We start from the raw sequence: 19,723 nt of genomic DNA, 5'->3' as shown, positions 1-19,723 counted from the left end.
TCCCACCTTCTATTTGTGACATTTTAGTTTAAGTAATAACTAATTAATTGTTATGTGTACTAGGTCTTACAATACTTAATAACTCCAATATTCAGTTGACTCCTTGCTAACGTTTACACTTCTAAATTTATGCAATATTCTTTGGATCAGTATTGTTATCAATGTCATATGGTATTGACTTCAGATTAATTTCTGCGGCTTTGTTCTATACAGCTCCAAAACAGTGTGTGTGTGTGTGTGTGTGTGTGTGTGTGTGTGTGTGTGTGTGTTTAACGTAGCTTAAACAATTGTTCGGTCATATCGCTTCGATGCATGCAGTGTGTCAGTTTAAAGTGATGTCTAGCACTGGCGCATCACTTATAACAGATGTCTGGTTATATGAAGGCCGAAGCAGCTTACCCAAGGACAAGGAGATTTTAGTTATAAGAATTAACCGAACTTGTTTTGCAGTTTATGTGTTCACTGGATTTTCGTTTTCATTTTTTAACTTTTTTCCTAATTCGCTCTTGATCAATTTACCAAATTTCTGAGTCAGTTTTGATGAGCTGAGCATATTTCATCAACTTCTTTCTCACATAGTGCACGGCTGTGCGACCGTAGACAAAAGTGGATATTGGATTCCAAGAAACTGTTCTGAACCTCATCCATACATCTGCAAGATGCGAGCAACGGGTAAGTCTGAAATTTCAAATTCATAAATTATTGTTTGTTGGAAAGATCACCATATATACATACGTGCATGCATGCATGTATGCATCCATCCATCCATCCATCCATCCATCCATCCATACATACATACATACATACATACATACATACATACATACATACATACGTATGTGTGTTTTAAATAGACGCAGCTTAGGGGCTCGAGTCTCAATACATTAAATTTACATTGATTCCCACGATAAATGAATAACAGTTGTAGTATTGCCAATATGGATCGTCTAACTCAATAAAATCTGGCAAATCATGGAAATTCCCTTTAATATACATCAGGATCGGATCATTGACCTTTTGCCAAGGCGTTTGATAACACACTCACCACACATTCTCACTGACCTTTTGCCAAGGTAGTATATATATACTACTTATAGTCTTTTATTAAATGCAATTATAAAGTACTCTTTGCAGTTGTAATTTATAATTTGATAGTGATGATTCAGTCAATAGTTAATGGGAACCTTATAATGTTGATTCTTGACAATATCAATTTAACTCGGCAGTACGATGGCAACATGGGGATTTGAACCACGTTACTGGCATTTAATAGATGAAAGCATACCAAAATTATTAGTAGATTCAATATTCAGGTTTCATGAAAACTTTCAGGCAAGATAAGCTTTGTTTGAATGCTTAGTACCGTTACAGTATGTTGAAGCAGTTAATCAAAAACAATAAAAATGGATCTGATTCAGTTTTATTCATTTAGTAATAATTTGAGTATACAACCTCATCATGGCCGGAGATATGCAAATAAGAAGAATATAAAAGATATCGATGGCCCAGTGATCCATCATTGAATAGAAAGGGAAAATGTCGTGCGGATATCAGAGGAAATTATCTATATGTACTAGACAAATGGTGTGTGTGTGTGTGTGTGTGTGTGTGTGTGTGTGTGTGAATTGAATTTTAACGTAGCTTTGAAAACAATTCATTCATCGGTACGATGTTGCAGTGTGGCAGTTTACAGTGACGTCTAGCACCAGGGCATCATGTCGCAGACATGTAACATGATGTCTCACCCAGTCACATTACCCTGACACCAGGCCGACCCGTTCTTAAACTAACCTCTCAACGCTGAACGCCTCGCGAGGAAGCTGCTAGTACCTTTTTTATAAGTCTTTGTTATGACTCGGCCGGGGTTCAAACCCGCGACCTCCCGCATCCGAGAAGAATAAGAAGAAGGAGGAGGAGGATGGACGTATAATTTCATTACAGATAGCAACGGACTTAACAATGAAGGATATATATATATATATATATATATATATATATATATATATATATATATATATATATATATATATATATATATATATATATATATATATATATATATATATATATTAAGATGATATACCACGAGATGTATAAACTTTCATTAAAAGAAAGCGAGGCTTACCAAGTTTCCTTTATATGAAAAATTCATACGAGTGGTCTATCATTGATACAGAATACATACTGTACATATATTTATTTATATCACATACAAATACACATATTTGCACTTTGAATGAGTTAGATATGCTCCTGGTAACTGTGTATTGACCGAGTGATTGAACTCCTCACATCACTGCGAGTGTGTCCGCTACAAAATGTTGTTCTACGATTTTTCTACTTGTTGACAATCACATATGCAAACTGATAAGTTGATTGTTTTCTTTTTCAGTGTCTATTTTTATTCACATTTATTAAATTAATAAAAGATATACTCATGATTTAAACATGAAATATAGTTTTTATGAAGAAAGTAGTGCATTACAAACACGGTTAGCTTCTTATACACTTGACCTCAGCTGTAAGGCATTCACGTACTGGCGCATGGAAATTAGCGTGGAATAGAAACTAAGTGAAATGACGAACCAACAAGTGGTAATTAAGATATTTTAATATATTGACAGTTCATCTCAGTCATTATTCTGCTTTAATTAATATACAATTCTCTCTCTCTCTCTCTCTCTCTCTCTCTCTCTCTCTCTCTCTCTCTCTTCCTTTGAACGGCTTGATCATTCATAGGTCCAGAGACATCGTCCTGTGACGCAAGCAAAAATCCCCAACGCTCCTATTTTCATGGATTTTCGCCTGTATCTATCGTATTTTCATGGATTTCGCCCGTATCTAGCTACGATAATCCAAAGAGGGGGGGGGGGCGACAATTTAGACATTTTTATATTTGACAATTAAAAATCGATTTTTAGAACATTATAATAGGTTTAAGAAACAACAACAAAGGATTAAAACTCAGTACCGTATGTGTGCCTCGTAACCGACAAATTTAATAGGTAGGCATAGAGTCACTGACGATTGCAACTATGTATCATTGATTTTATGAACATTGTATATAGATCCCAAGGAAAGCGTGAACATACCGTTATGACGAACCAGATTACTGTAGGTTACTTGGTACAAGTTCAGTTTTAATGTTTTCGTCCAGCGCAATATGATTTTCTCTCACTCCAGATTTGTGCTTATTTTGTCATTTACGCACGAGAGGGGAATGGAAAAAACAAAAGGATTCCGATGAAATTATGTACCTATTTTATTTAATTTAGAAAACAGGACTATTAATACTTTTTATCGTTATTTTCACATGTCATATATGATTAATGAATGAGTAGAAATTCATCATTGATCTATAGGCCTGCGGTTGAAAGAATATTTATATATTATTATTGCGCCATGGGCGGATCACAATTTGATATCCTAATGGTATTGGCATATCAATTTGCTTTAAACCAACACTTTAAATGCCATGTTACTTTTAATGTGTGTGTGTGTGTGTGTGTGTGTGTGTATATATATATATATATATATATATATATATATATATATATATATATATATATATATATATATATATATATATATATATATATATATATATATATATATATATATATGTATGTATGTATGTATGTATGTATGTATGTATGTATGTATATATATATATATATATATATATATATATATATATATATATATATATATATATATATATATATATATATATATATATTCGGTCTCTTATCTGATTTGCTAGCATATAGTGTTCGAATAAAGATCAAGCCTTACGAACTCTCAATGATGACAAAAATGGCATAGTAAAAACTCTTTAGCAGATAGTAAAGTATAAACAGATAAAAAAAATTGTTAATAATATCCGTGTGGTACTAGTAAGTATTGACGAATTGGTAAAAAGGCGAAGCGATTAAGAGGAAATTTTGAATACACAGAACAAAAAGAAATAATAGAAACAAATTTAAAAAGAAATGAATAATGACAGAAATAAAATGACCTTACCTTGTCGTTAACTATTTGATACAATTAAATCAGAAACATATCAATTATTAAGTAGTTATGGAAGGAAAGATTCTTGCAATTGATCATATTAATTTTTCGAAAGCTTTTAAGTAAAGGTTAAGTATTCGTTGTTGATGACAAGACTATAGTGCCTGGAAATACATTGTGTTTGATTTTCATCTTGCATTAGACGTCCATATTTGTGTTAATCTAGATACTGACCCGCATTCATATAGAAGATTTGATTAGTCTTAAATGGTTTCTTGGAATAATTAGCAGTTATATGTGTCTAAATAGAACCAAAGGGGAATTGGTATTACCCCACAGGGTTACATGGAAATGACTCTATTGAGCCAACATTAGCCCATAGGTTTACATGGAAATGACACCACTGAGCCAACATTAGCCCATAGTTTACATGGAAATGCATAGAGCCAGATTTGAAATCCTATGCTAAAAGTGTCCATAGGTTTAACGTTGAGGTTAAATGCTACCATTGTTTGAAGTGGCTGACCTCGAGTCGGGTTACATGCTAGCATTGTTTGAAGTGGCTGACCTCGAGTCGGGTTACATGCTAGCATTGTTGAAGTTTTCCCTCAATATGCACCACAATAGATACGCACCGAATGTCATATGTTAATCTTATCCAGAGGTTTAACATGGGGATAGTATCACGGGGACAAATTTATTGAGCCAAACGGGAATATAACATTATGAAGCATTTTAGAGCAAAACGAGAAATGTAATGTAATGTAAAATTGTAGTGCGTGATAGACCAGTTTCATGTTAGAAACCTTTATAGAGCCTTACATGAATGGTACTGTTGTAATTTGTATCTAAACGCAACCCTCTAGTGGGTGATAGTACGCTTGTGTGTTTTATATGTATAGTTTCTATAAAAACCCTCCTACCCATTGTTCGTTGGATAGTAGGGGTGTGTGTTGGATAGTGTATGTTCTCTGCTGGACTATAATTAGAATAATACGTGTTCCATACGGATCGATAAATTATTTAACATGGAAACGGTTTATCAAGATACCCAATCTTTTGTATAACTATCCAAACACACGCACCCACTATCCAACGAAAAGGGTAAGAGTGATTATATACACATTATTATACTTATAAAACACAGAAAGACACTATCACACAAGAAGGTGGCAGAATGCATATAGATAGGGGCTGAAATAGACACACACTCTCAAACAAACATACTATCAAACATTGGCAGGACTGTTTATACACACGATACGCCCTTATACCTTACACGAACATAATATAATATCGCACAAAGGTAGGAATTTTGATATACACGCTGTGCTTACATATATACAAATATAATATCCAACGAAGAGGGTAGCATTGTTTATACAAATTCTATACTTACCTTCATACAAATAGAGGCCTACGGCAAATATAATGTCATAATGTTTACATACTATCACAAACACACATTTTAATATACATAACAACACACACGCACGTTATATATAACGAAAAGGTTGGAATGTGTATACACAGGCTATAATGTTTTCATTTTTTTATCTCCCGTAGCCTGGCTGGTCGTAGGGGCACACTGCTGACTTTGCGAAAATCACTCTCCATTTTGCCCTGTTCTCCACTGCTCTCTGGGACTTTGCATAGTCAATGCCTTCCACTCTCTGATGTTATCTTCATATCTTTTTTTATGTCTGTCTTGTTTTCTCTTTCTTCTCAGTGTTCCCTGTAAAAGTACTATGGACAGGTCGGGTGATCTGAAATCTGTCTTTTTTCAGCAATGATGTGCTCTGTTTTGGGTGTCATTCTACTGAGGATTATTTTAAGCATACTCTTGTTTGGGTGACTGATGAGGCTGATTTTTCGGTTGTTCAGGCAATAGATGTGTATTCCCTTTCTTAGTAAGAGTGCTGATCAGAGACTGGGTCCATGGTGTTGGCCAATCTCCTGTTTGCCTGATTTTGCCGCAGATTGTTGTGGGGACATCTACCATTGAGGTTCCTCCTGCTTGAACAAGTTCTGATGGTATATTGTGTACTCCAACTGACTTCCCTTTCTTTAGTGCGTTTACTGCTGCCTCTAGGTGGTTAGCAGTTGTAGTCAGTGGAAAGTTAAGTACAGATTGGTCTCCCGAAGTCTTTTGTCTGTTCATCTGCTAAGAATTTTTTGATATTCTGTGAGACTCTTACCAAGCCTAGTCCTGGATCGTGGTAACGTTCCCCTGTGTCTTTTGTCAGATCTTTCACCGATTGCAATGCATTGTTACTGTTATTCTGCTTGATGCTTTTTTAGACTTATATCTCCTTGTATTTTTCTGCTCCTTCAATGTCTCATCGCTTTCTCCTCAGTGTTCTCCTCACATCACAGAGGTCGAGGACATCTACTGTCACCTAGGGTTTCTTTACCCTATGATGCTTGCCAAAGATCGAGCTCGCTGTGCCTATTGCTGTCGTGTTGAAGGTGGTGATCAAGGTTTAATTCTTTAGCACCAAGAATATGAATGGTGCAAATTTGCTACCTATTGATGTTTCAAATACCTGTACCACGCTTGGATCTTTAAGTTTTTCAATTTCAAACCTTATCATAACCTGTCTTGACTTCATGGCCTTTCTCAGACGACGTCTGATAGTCATCATGAGCAAGCCATAGTTGCTTCCTATGTCAACTCCTGGAAAGAAATGTTAAGGCTAAGCAGGAAGCACTCCCTAACCGAGACATAGTCAATCCGGTTGTGATGTTTTCCGTCTGGACTGTGCCAAGTCGATCTTCTACCCTCACACAAATATATGATATTACAAAAGGGTAGGAGTGCTTATAGACTCCTTTACATTCAAACATAATATCCAACGAAACGGGTAGGAATGTTGATAAACAAGATATTCATTCATATATACATACATACATACATACATACATACAACCGCTCCGGTGGTCTAGTGGTTAGAGCCTCCGCCTCGAATGGGGGAGTTTGATGGTTCGATCCCCGGCCGAGTCAAACCAAAGACTTATAAAAATGGTAGTAACACTTGGCGTTCAGCATTAAGAAGTTAGTGTCAGGATAATGTGACTAGGTGGGACATCATGCTACATGTCTGCGGCATGATGCCCCAGTGTTAGACATCGCTATGAACTGTCACACTGCAGACATCATAGCATCATAACTGAAAAACTGTTAAAGCTACGTTAAAATTCCAAATCACACACACACACACACACACACACACACACGGATATCAAAAACTTATAGACTCACACACACACACACGGATATCAAAAACTTATAGACTCTCTCTCTCTCTCTCTCTCTCTCTCTCTCTCTCTCTCTCTCTCTCTCTCTCTCTCTCCACTTTTCAAAGACAGTCATAGCCAATACAACGCACTAGTATTCGTTACATTTTCAACAAAACGGTGTTCATCAGTTACAGGTTCATCCGAAGGTTGGCAAAAGTCGCCAAGTCAGGTCGCAAAATGTTTTTATTATATTATAAAGTGATAACTTGTACTGGGATTAGTCGAAGAATGTAAATAAAAGAAGTGTTCCAAATTATTTAAATACTGACTAACCAAGCCTTATTGTTCTTCATGTAATCAAGTATATTTGCTCTGATTTCGTATAATTCATTTATTTGCGCAATTCAAGCATTTTATCTTGTCTTATTCTTTCTGCATCAAATCCACGAGAATCAAACGACTCAAACAGAAATTACTTCCTGTGAATGCTAAAGCATTTGTAACTGATTCGCCGATTATTACTTCATCTCCTGCTATTTCATGATAGTAAATGTTAATACTTCAAAATATAAAATATTCCTTTCTTCTAAATAATATGTTTGCTTATTTTAATTTTCCACAGTCTTTTCTGTGTACAATTTCTTTATTTACATTTGCTTCGTAATAAAATATTTATTATTTATCTATTATCTGACATAAAATTTAAATCAGTATCTAGTTACAGCCCGTATATTAAAGTTAAAAACAAAATTGTATACAAGGCTGATTTTTTATATATTGGAATAATAAGCATCTCCGTCTGAGCAGTGCGCATGCATCGCCTGACATGTTCATCAAAATGTAATATAGTCCAATCCTTATCGGACAGGTATTGCTGGTGGCGATGTGAATGCAGAGAATAGAAGTAGCTATACGTGTCTGTATAGAGCCAAACGGAATTTAACTGTTAGGATCATCTTGTAAGTCTTTGGTATGACTCGGCCGGTGATCGAACCTCTTTCTTTTTGCGTTCGCCTAAGTGATCTTTATTAGTTTTTATTTTGCTTTATTTACTTATTTGGTTTTGTAATCACTTTCTGGTATATTATGTAAACATTTTAAGGACAATTTTACACATATCAATTAGATTTTTGTCTATATAGATGATCCTTAGAGAGATTTCAAACCGATTTTACTGCAGACAAAAACATTTATTTTCATTTGTTTTGTACATAAAGATGGTAATTTTTTTATTTTATCTTTTTATCTGTGATTTGTATAATCGAATCAGATACATTTCTATATGACGTACCTGGTGTTGGATTTATGAACAAATAATTTAAATAATTTGTCTGTAAAACAAATGCGCATCTGAACTTATTTCATGATAAAACTTTATATCTAGCATATCGAAACGTTCTTCAACGTTACTTTCTGTTTGATGTTTTGTTCATTATGGCGTTGGTGCTCTACAATACCAATTTTTAAAAAACTATAATGATGTACTCCATCTTCAGCTGTTTATTTGTTACGAGTTGAACTGGTAAATCTAGTTGGACTTTTGCTGAACCAAAATGTCTAACGTATCTGCTTTATAGTACGGTAAAGCTTAAGCAATTCTCGTAAGTTTATTATCCAGCTTGAATTTTTTATTTCTTTCAAGCAATAAATTATTGTGAAATCTATCTTTATGTGACTAAACATTAAGCTTTTTATTACATATTATCTGCATTCACAAGTAATTTACTGTTGATTCGGTTCTCTGATATGCTATTTACTCTATTAAAATGATATTCAGATTTAATTTTATCTGCACAATCCTTACATCATATGTACTTAGTATTCTGATGTTCCAGTCTATGAATAGGCTTACTATTAAAGCACACATAATATACAGTTGGTTCCATTTATATAATATACATTTTTATACATGAATACCAAAATCAATTTTAAAGTATAATCTGAATCTATTTTATGATTCCTCGAATGAGATTGAAATCAAAGACTAGTTCGATAGGCACGTCTTAGTGAGATATTCTCTTCCGATTTCCAGCCTTCAAGCTACTAAAAGATTTGGTATACCTTTTCCATTCTACCAGGACGTATTTTTAGCCATTCGTTTTTGATTTTACTTTATCAAATGTTATCAGTCGTAAAAACATGGTCTTGAATGTTACATAGAGATAACTCCTCCTCGTAAATATTCCTTAGTATTATCTCCCTTTAAGTCTTTTAACATATATATGATACAGGGTCTCCTTGAAGTACCTCTTTGATTACTGAAAGTCTCCTCGGAAATATTAGAAAGTTTTAATCTGAGATCTTGACCTACTCACTAATTGTATATTTTGGCGTTCCATAGGCATTTAGTGCATTTGTCTTGATTTCTTCAATAGGCGACATGTCTGTAGACCCATGATTTGATTTACTTTTCTACACAAAGTGTTTGTGATATCTCTACATATTTTGGGGTTTTTATATTAAGTAACATCTTCCAGTTTCTAGCCTTAACAACTCGATTGAATCTTTCCTTTATATAATATTTTGTCTGAGTGAGTGAAAGAATGTTCAATATTGTTACAGTGAGAAATTATTTTAAGAAAAATACAGAATTGTTAATTAAATCTCAAAATGTCCTAAATGTTCTATCGTAACTTCAGCTATATGAAGTTCAAATGGAATTCCACTGCTATCCAATCAAATTCAAATATCAAATGTGTTGATGTGCATGTAGTCTCGAATGTGCTAATGTGTCAATGGCCTGGAGTGTAGCTATGTGCTAACAGCCTTTTGATGTATTACAATAATATAACCAAAAATGTCATTGTCTGAATTCACTATTATTCCAAATAAATGTTATAGTCCAAGAATATTTTTGAGCACTTTGTAATAATTTAAATAAATAAATCCAACCGGATTAAACACTGAATACAACAATAAGACATATTCTGCTTAAGATGTTAAAGCAAGAATTTATTATCCCAATGTAAACGCGATTATATACCCCTTCACCCTGGTCGCAATTACCATTCTCTGAAAATACTCTGTCGACTGATAGGAAATTTCTGGGTTTTTTTGAGTTTCTAAGGTTATAATCAAGATTATGTCTTTAACTCAGTTGAAATAAACATTTTTACTACTAATAATGATCGGAATATAGGAAATATTGGCATGTATTATGCTGTTTACAAAATAAATGTCACTGGCCAGGCACACGATAAATTTATAAAACAGTATTTTCTTCTTCCAGTAATTCATTGAACTCCAAGTTATAAAATTTGTTTTCTTCATCAAACTGCATTTTTTTCCTAGTTATTATTATTTGAAAGGCATGATGTATATCATTTCCTTTTTGAGTTTCTACTTTTCCAACCCAGGCGTAATTTGAAAATATAATATCGCTGTAGATATTATTAGTGAAGGAAAGTTATTCATTTCAGCTATCTACCGCTGGAAAATATGTGATGTATTCACTACATAAAGAAAATTTGAACATTAATTTGCATATAGGCACACAATTATGGTATTAACAACTGAGATAGATGGAACAATCGCTATATGTGTGAGACTTGTAAGCCAGATTATATAGTTCAAAACCAGGATTTTCCTGAAAATAATTGTAATATATAATTTAATATCATATTACTATATAACACTAGCCGCAAAAATGCAGCTAAACTACCTCTGCAGAAATAAGCAAAATGCTGCAACAACAACTTAAATGAAAGAAAACACTTTATGCTAACATGTGTCGAAAAATATTTAAAATAATCTAGTCGATGCGAAAATTATGCTACTGAAGTAGGTTGTAGCATTATACAGAATCTAGTGATTGTAAAAATGAAGCATAACATTTCAAAAGCAGTAACTAAGAGAAAGATCTCCAAAGAATTGTGGCCTATTCCCTGTGGGTAAGTTGTTACTTTTTACGTCTATCCACAAGGGGAAAGGCGTTGGGTGGTAAGGTGAGCATTTTGTAAACATTTTTCATAGCTAATTTGTCTCCATGGTGATTTTGAAGTTAATAAAATTAGGGATTCAATGATCTTGGTTTGTGGAGGGCCTTGATATTATGATAAATGTTTTGCCGATCTCTGGGTTAGAGCTTTGTTGTTAAAAGGATTATTTTGCAAGTCAGCATCCCGGGAAGTTTTCTTTTCACAACTCTTTGAAGGCTGGTGACAGTTGGTCGCTAGCTACTAAAGCTACAATTTCTGACCCGTGGCCCAGGAATTTTTGTTATAATACCCATTTTTGGGACCCAGTTTTATTTGTAATTATTATAACAGCTATTTTGAACCACAGTGGCCTAGAGTGAAGGCCAAATGTCAAGTTACTCTGTATTGGCCAGACCGTACGCGATCCAAGAGTCGTACAGTTTTGAATACCAGCGCCCAGAGTTTTGCTGTTATAACAATTAAAAATAAAAGCTAGTTGCCCAGGTGCCATAGTGTTTTTCATAAAAGCTGAGGGTCAGTGACCTATGGTAAAGGTCACGGTTTATGGGTGAAGGTTAAATGTTAGGAGTTAAAGGCAAATGGTCAATGGCCCGTGACAAAGATATACATACTACAATCAGAAGAGTAATAATAAGAAGAAAAAAAGTTGAATCAAATTTTCTTTATTCCGCGTCTTAAAAAATGGTCGTCCCTGCTGCTACTTGGAATATTTATTTTCTTCGTGGTGCGGGGGTGCATAGATTATGTATGATCTAGTGATGGACACATTAGTGTTAGAATATTTTTAATGGACGTGCTGTGGGCAAAATAGTATTTGGTTCACATTTATTCAGGTGAAACGACTAAGTAAATGCCATTTATTTTCGTAAGGAGACGCAAAATTACATGAGAGAAAAACAGACAGATAGACGGACAGACGAACGAAGCAAACATACAGGTTAGAAGGAAGTAATACATAGGGATCAACATTCTGGCATAACTACAGACAAGCAGGCAAGCAAACACAGAATAAAATTAGAGTAATACAAACTACAAGACAGTTTAACAAGTACGTTGGCGTAGCCATGGCAATCCATAGAAGAGGCTGGTACCCCTTTACACAGTAGTATCAACAAGAAAGGGGATACGTCGTGGTTTAGAAATGAGATAAAATATGGATCTTTCTTGCCTTGAGGAGTAATAACGTATGTATGTAGGAGCTACTTGAATGCATTATTGTTAATGACAAAGCTAGACTTAAGTAGACTAAAATCATTAGGCATGTGTATTAGACACCTGTTTCTCTCACAAATTTAACTTGAGTTATATCCCCTGGTAACGCATGTAATACAGAAAAACAATCAAATAGAAAGATAGAAACGCAGGTAGGTAGGATAGGGAAGAAATTATGAAAACAAACATTTTTATTGTTACTCATTTACTTGCCAGGAATTGTGTTTTTAATTTGTTTCTTCTTTCAATCAAATACGATTTTGTTCCCTTGTCAGCTTGCAATCTAGTTTGGTAAGAGACGTTGCACATAAAATTTCGATTATCACTAAACTTCCATTTACAATCAACACTAATTAAACCTGGTTTCTCCGTCATTTTCAACCGTGATTGTGATTGCGATATGAGGTAAAAACGTTGCTGAATTTAATTACTTTAATTAAGCAAGAGTTTTCCTCCACCTGTGTACCTTTTGTCGCAGAGATTAATAGGTGTATCAGACTGTGGGGGTGACACAGTCTATCGAACACGTCATGTAAGTTTAGTGTCTGACAGTATGCACGAGTAAAATGGAAAACTAATTACAAAAACGTTTTAAATACTTTAAGTTTACCTTTTGCCGTTTGTAGATTGCTTTTATGCATTTCATGGGTGTTTACCGTCATCCTGAGAGAGAGAGAGAGAGAGAGAGAGAGAGAGAGAAGAAGAAGAAGAAGAAACTAAAATATGGACATACGCGTTTCAATAACATTTTTGTAAATGGGAAAAGGAGGCTTTTCCAAAAAGAGATATCTCCACTTTGGCAATAAAAGTGGCATTACCACTGTGGCCTCGTCACTTGTCCCCACTCATATAGTTCAGTATCTTATTATGAAATGTAAAAATGGTTATTTAGTGCAGGAAGCTATACATTATGTAGATTCCCATCACGTGTCTGTTGTAGCGTCTTCACCATGTTATGTGCACAATTTGCAGCTTGTCCAACGGAAGAGAAGTGGGTACAATCCCAAGGTTTATGTTATAAAGTGATGGCGGGATGGCCTGATTCCACGTGGAGTGACGCAAGACTTCATTGTAAGGCCCTACAAGCTGACCTGGCCGTATACAACGACCACGACAACCCACTGACAAGAAGTCCATTCCTTGTTAGCCATCTGAAGTACGTTATTATAATTCAGTACTTCATATAAGGACATTATATTCTTCTGACAAGAAAATTTAACTATTTGCTGATTTGTCTTTTGTTAGAATACGCTTCTCTTAATTTAACATCCATGTAATTCAAATGTGGCAGTGCTTCAATGGAGAATCATGTAACTGTAGAAATGCTCGTCAAGTATAAATCAAGAAGTCAAGGTAGATATTAAGCGCTTATGTCTCTTCATCTAAGTAATCAAGTTCCTAGTAAGAATTGTGAAGCATTTTATTGGGGTTTTGGTCTGCAATTCATTTTTCCTCTAAAAACTAAATTACATTTTATTTACGTGTGATAAGATATTACAGCTTACTAAATGATAGTGAACGCTGAAACTTTTACGAGTATAATCTTCTTCGGTAATGCTTGAAATGGTTACAAAAAAAAATCTGTCCTCGCAGTTAAATATGTACGGACATGATGTAATTGGATTTTGAATATCTGTGTGCCACAAAGTACAAGAAAATTGTACTATATACTTCTGATCTAACCTTAATGCATCCTATATGTAACCTTTTTTATCGAGTATACTAGCTTATATTTTTATATTGTAAATCTATTATAGTCTGACTGAACACTGGATTGGTATGCGGTACAACACGACCCTTCGTAACTTTACATGGCTGGATGGCGACACGGTATCCTTCGTCAACGCTACAGTAGGGTACGCAATTATTCTCTATTTGATGCAGTCACACTTTTCTACCGATGGTAAATATCTCCGTCTTATAATACAAGTGTCTATGTCAAGCACATCGCTTTCATTTGTCAACATTGAGATTGTGGCGATGATTTCAGTATTAAAATTTAAACCCATTCCAAAACTGAAAAATGAGTTCTCAATATCGTCTATGACAAATGAGGAAAAATACAATCTTCCCAATCCAGTCGGTTACCTTTATGTTTAACTTTGACCAAATTTGGAGGGGGAATGGAGTTTCACCAATACGTTTAAAGCAGAGCTAATCGGGCCATTGTTTTACTAAATAAAGCGTACTTCATAAAAAAGCCATCGTATAAGTTATTCAAGATTTCGAAACAGAAATCACTGTTAGCCACACACACAAAAACCAGGGTAATAAACGCTTGAAATTTGTGATGAATGAGACAATTAGTTTAACTGAGGTATATAAATGGAGTGTCTTTGGTAATACAGGTAAATGAAAATAATTAGTTATTTGCTTTTTATCATAGGCGTATACAAGTCTCCCAAGATCTTCAAACATGTGTATTATCCAGCTGTGTCCAACTTATCTTTGCCAAAACCTATTTTTATTTAAATCTTAAGTGACTTAGTGAATCTCTTTTTTTTTTTTTGAAATAAAAATTACCGTCTCAGTCAGAGTAGCATCTACTTGTCTATAGTGGCCCAGATGCCGCGTGTGGAGCAGTCTCCGTGTCAAGTGGAGGTCTAATTCTGCCAAAGAGAGACGACTGTAACAAGAAAAAAGGCTTCATATGCGAGTTAGCTTTCTTTGAAGGTAAATGGGGGGGTGGGGTGGAGTAATAGCTTCTGAGTTACTTGCCATATATATTCCAGAGGTTGTCATGAATAGTTTGCATGTGGTTAATGAATGGCAACATTTTTAAACAATGCAATTACATCATATATAAGAATTTAAAACAAACCATTACAAGGATCCATGTACATACATCTATGGTAATTGAAAAGGTGATTTATTTGCTGCGTATCCTGATAAACAGGTTTGATCTTAGCTGCATGAAATGATGATCTGAACACAATGTATGCATGTTGCATTAATATCTTATGATACGACTGTGCGCATGACCAAGGTGTGTCCTTGCATGGCATGCTTGCATGATTATCCATAGATAGTTACGGCTACGTGTTAGACGTTTAAATATATTATTATCAAAATATTTAATTTTAGATTAGCATTGAAAACGTATATTTTGTATCAAAATATAATAACGGTGACGAAAGGTGAGATTTTGAAATAAACGTGCATACCAGTTATTTTTGAGTGATGTGTGCTTAGTATACAACTTCTGTGAAGCACAATTAACACGTTAACAGAAAGTTTGGCTATCTTTATATATATATATATATATATATATATATATATATATATATATATATATATATATATATATATATATATATATATATATATATATATATAATCGACTTCAAAATATTATTTAAATAAAAAAGCGTAACAGTTCTGTCACTTTCATCAACCTCGTCAGTTGTGTCGACAACTGCCCCAACGGTATCGTCTACAGAGAACACAAAAACCGTCACCACAACTTCATCAAGTAGCACAAGGACTTCTCTGTCGAGCATCACGTCATCGTTCATTTCTGATGAAACATCTTCGATTGTCACGTCACCTTCCGTTTCCACGTTAAAGTTATCTACATTTTCGTCCACTGTGACCCAGGCAATGGTTGCTCCAACTTTGCATGCTGGTAAAAAAAAATTATGTTTCATTGTTCATATTTACACTTTAAATACTAAATAAGTACTTGTTATTATTGCAGGTATATGTGTCACTTAAATATTTTTATTATCCGTATTTTCTAACCGAAAGGAAATTATAGATTTCACTATTGATATTTTATAGAAACGTTGGTGATTTGCTGGATTTTACATTATTGCGTCTGATTCAAGTTAAAAAGTATATTGACCTATATATTCTAATGAAACACTGAATGCAAGATACGTATCCTTCGAATCGCTCCGATGGCCTAGTGGTTAGAGCGTCCGCCTCGGATGCGGCAAGTTGCGGGTTCGAACCCCTGCCGAGTCATAAGAAAGACTTATTTAAAACTGGTACTAACATCTACCTCGCTAGGCGCTCAGCATTAAGAGGTTCGTGTCAGGACTGGTCGGCCTGGTATCAGGATAATGTGACTGGGTGGAACATCATCCTACATGTCTGCGGCATGATGCTCCAGTGCTAGACATCACTATAAACTGCCACACTGCAGACGTCATAGCAATATGACTGAAAAATTGCCAAAGCTACGTTAAAAATCCAAATCTAACACACACACACACACACACACACACACACACGTACCCTTCTAAAAAATGTTTGCAATATACTTACCTTTAAAGGTGTTCACCGTTTCGTGATATTCCTTTTTTCTATTTTTTTAAAACTGGACACTTAATTTCCGGCGACAAGAATAATGAACACTGCATTCACATGCATGCACTCACATGTACACACATGCACGCGCGCTCGCGCACACAGAGCCACAAACACGAACATAGACAACCATACATACATACATACATACATACATACATACACACACACACACACACACACACACACACATACATACACATACATTCATACATACATACATACATACATACACATACATACATACATACATACTCACACATACATACATACATGCATGCATGCATGCATGCATACATACATACATACATGCATGCATCCACGCACGCACGCACGCACACACATTCAAACATACACACATACATACATACATACATACATTCATACACACACATTCATACATACATACATATATACATACATACATACATGCACACACATACATTCGTACATACATACACACACATTCATACATACATACATACATACATGCATGCATGCATGCATACACACACATGCATGCATACATACATACATGCACACACACACATACATACATACATACACGCACGCACGCACACACATTCATACATACATACATTCATACACACACATTCATGCATACATACATACATGCACGCACGCATGCACGCACACACGTACACACACACATTCATACATACATACATATATACATACATACATACATACAAACATGCATACATACATTCATACACACACATTCATACATACATGCATGCACGCACGCACACGCACACACTCATTCATACATACATACATACATACACACACATTCATACATACATACATACATACATACATGCATACATAATTACATACATTCATACACACATTCACACACACATACATATATACATACATACATTCATACACACACATTCATACATACATACATACATAATTACATACATTCATACACACATTCACACATACATACATACATATATACATACCTACATACATACATACATACATACGCAAAAGTGAGAAATGAAATGAATACCTAGATATGTTCAAGGAAGCCGGTGAAAATTTCATTCTGAGAGGTAATTTTTTTAACTTTCCATACACAGAATTATCCAAGATTTAATGCAAGCGTCTTCATGTGCTTTTCATAGCATGCTTGATATTACCTTTTACTGTGTTGCATAATGCAAGCAAGGGCATGTATTATTCATCATGCTGTGCCATTTTAAATCGGAGGAAACTACCTAATATAAACCAACGTTTCTCCTCCCAGTTATTTTCTTTCTTTATAGAACAATAATTAAGCTCTACAATAATCTATAGATTGAATGTTTCAGCAGTGAAAATGTCTGATAGTAGTTGTTGCTATTATTTGACCGGCTTATGTCTCGCATTGTTTTCAGTCGTATGAAAGATTAGTATTGTATTTACATTACATTACATTATTCCTGTATTCAAAAGAATAATACATGTTTTCACTGTATTCCTTCTGATACTGTTCTTCTGGAAAGTCTTCTCTTCTTTCTTCTTATAAATTTAAATAGTTTTGTATAAAGCATTGAAATAGATACAATCTTCATAGTTTTTAACTCAAATCGCTAAATGATGCATTTCGTTATTACAGACACCTCAAGCAATTCTTCCGATACTGGCATACTCTCAGCCTCATCTTTCAGCGGCAATAACCTTGGTAGGAGCTTTTTCCCAGACGCTGATTTTTCCGCAGGCAGCGCTCGCAATGGCGTTTTCTACTCATGTAACCATCAAATAAGCCAGACTAGCATATGCTCGCAAAACAGCCAAATTCCTGGTGACATTGGCCAATCATCGGACGGAAGTAATCCCACCAATCGTAATGTACATGTTTACGGTGGAACTAAACGGACGACAATGACAACTAAACCCACATCTCTGACCATGATCCTTAAAGCTGCGAATATTATCAATAAAGCTACAGAATTTATCACACAAGATAGCATCATATTAACTACAGTAGGAACATTGTTATCGCCCCATAACCTTTCTTCTATTTTCAACGCAAACAATGGTGCAAACGACACACAGTTGACGACAAACACCAATTCAAATAGCTTCCCTTATTCTGATTACGTCACGGCATATGAAGATCGCGATTCAAGCTCAAATTTCAGCGTAACCACCTCTGCGCTGCGCCCAGCGCTAGTTTCAAATAAATCGCTGTTAACACCCTTAGCAAACGGCTCCATCGGTACAAACGTAGCGACGCAATTGTCACAATCAAGTGCTATCACAGGAAGCGCCACATTGTTGCAAAATGCTACTCCACATATTACGATTTTCAACGATATTTCTTCTAGTCTCACGATTCATGGCATTGCAGGAGGTTCTACCGCAATAGTTTTACCAACGCTTGATCGTGGTGGAAATTCTTCCAGTTCAATGTACGTACCTGATCGGTCCCTAAAGTCGCCAACTGAAATATTTCAAAGGGTAAACATTATTTTCCACAACTGTATCTTCTTCTAATATGTTTTCTGTATTACAAAAACCATCTGCTTTTGCTTTCTGCTAAAATGCTAATTCAAATTAAGCTTTAAGAAAGGCTTTATGGCGGTTATACTTGTGACAAGAAAATTATAAGTAGACCTCCATTTTAGACCTCCATTTAGCCATAGGTGTAACTGTGTCCGTTTCATACAGTTTGAGTCCATTCTGTATTCAAGATACCTTCTTCATACATGTACCTAGGCCCCAATCACCAATTCAAAAAGCGAACGTACATTAATTTAGTTATTGGCCGTGATGTTTAAGCCTGTATCAAAACTCTCATTACAGTTACTTCTTAATAACAACAACACCATGTTCTCTTACACAGATTTTATTTTCAACAGCCACCTCTATTGCACTGTTTTATTGTGAATAGAGGGGCATAGACAGCGGCCTCAAAAACTGCACAACTGGCATAATCTCCCTTCATCCACTGAAGGTGGTTTGGAGTCAGTCATGACAGCGAAATAACTTCG

The 19,723-nt window shown here is 35.0% G+C and overlaps 1 protein-coding gene across 1 annotated transcript in view; it reads left to right on the top strand.

Moving 5' to 3' along the window:
- LOC149772709 (uncharacterized) overlaps window positions 1-19,723 on the top strand; it is a 117,478-nt gene that overhangs the window by 29,766 nt on the left and 67,989 nt on the right. The window contains exons 4-9 of the mRNA XM_089947459.1: window positions 580-672; window positions 13,374-13,557; window positions 14,159-14,257; window positions 14,959-15,074; window positions 15,805-16,026; window positions 19,081-19,190. Of these exons, the coding sequence (XP_089803585.1) occupies window positions 580-672; window positions 13,374-13,557; window positions 14,159-14,257; window positions 14,959-15,074; window positions 15,805-16,026; window positions 19,081-19,190 (824 nt within the window). The remainder of the gene's footprint in view (window positions 1-579; window positions 673-13,373; window positions 13,558-14,158; window positions 14,258-14,958; window positions 15,075-15,804; window positions 16,027-19,080; window positions 19,191-19,723) is intronic.

This window comes from Sinohyriopsis cumingii, unplaced genomic scaffold, assembly GCF_028554795.1.
Source record: "Sinohyriopsis cumingii isolate HCF-2022 unplaced genomic scaffold, ASM2855479v2 utg001237l, whole genome shotgun sequence".
Lineage (NCBI taxonomy): Eukaryota > Metazoa > Mollusca > Bivalvia > Unionida > Unionidae > Sinohyriopsis > Sinohyriopsis cumingii.
Note: the sequence above shows the minus strand (reverse complement) of the source record. Positions and strands in the feature narration are given on the sequence as shown.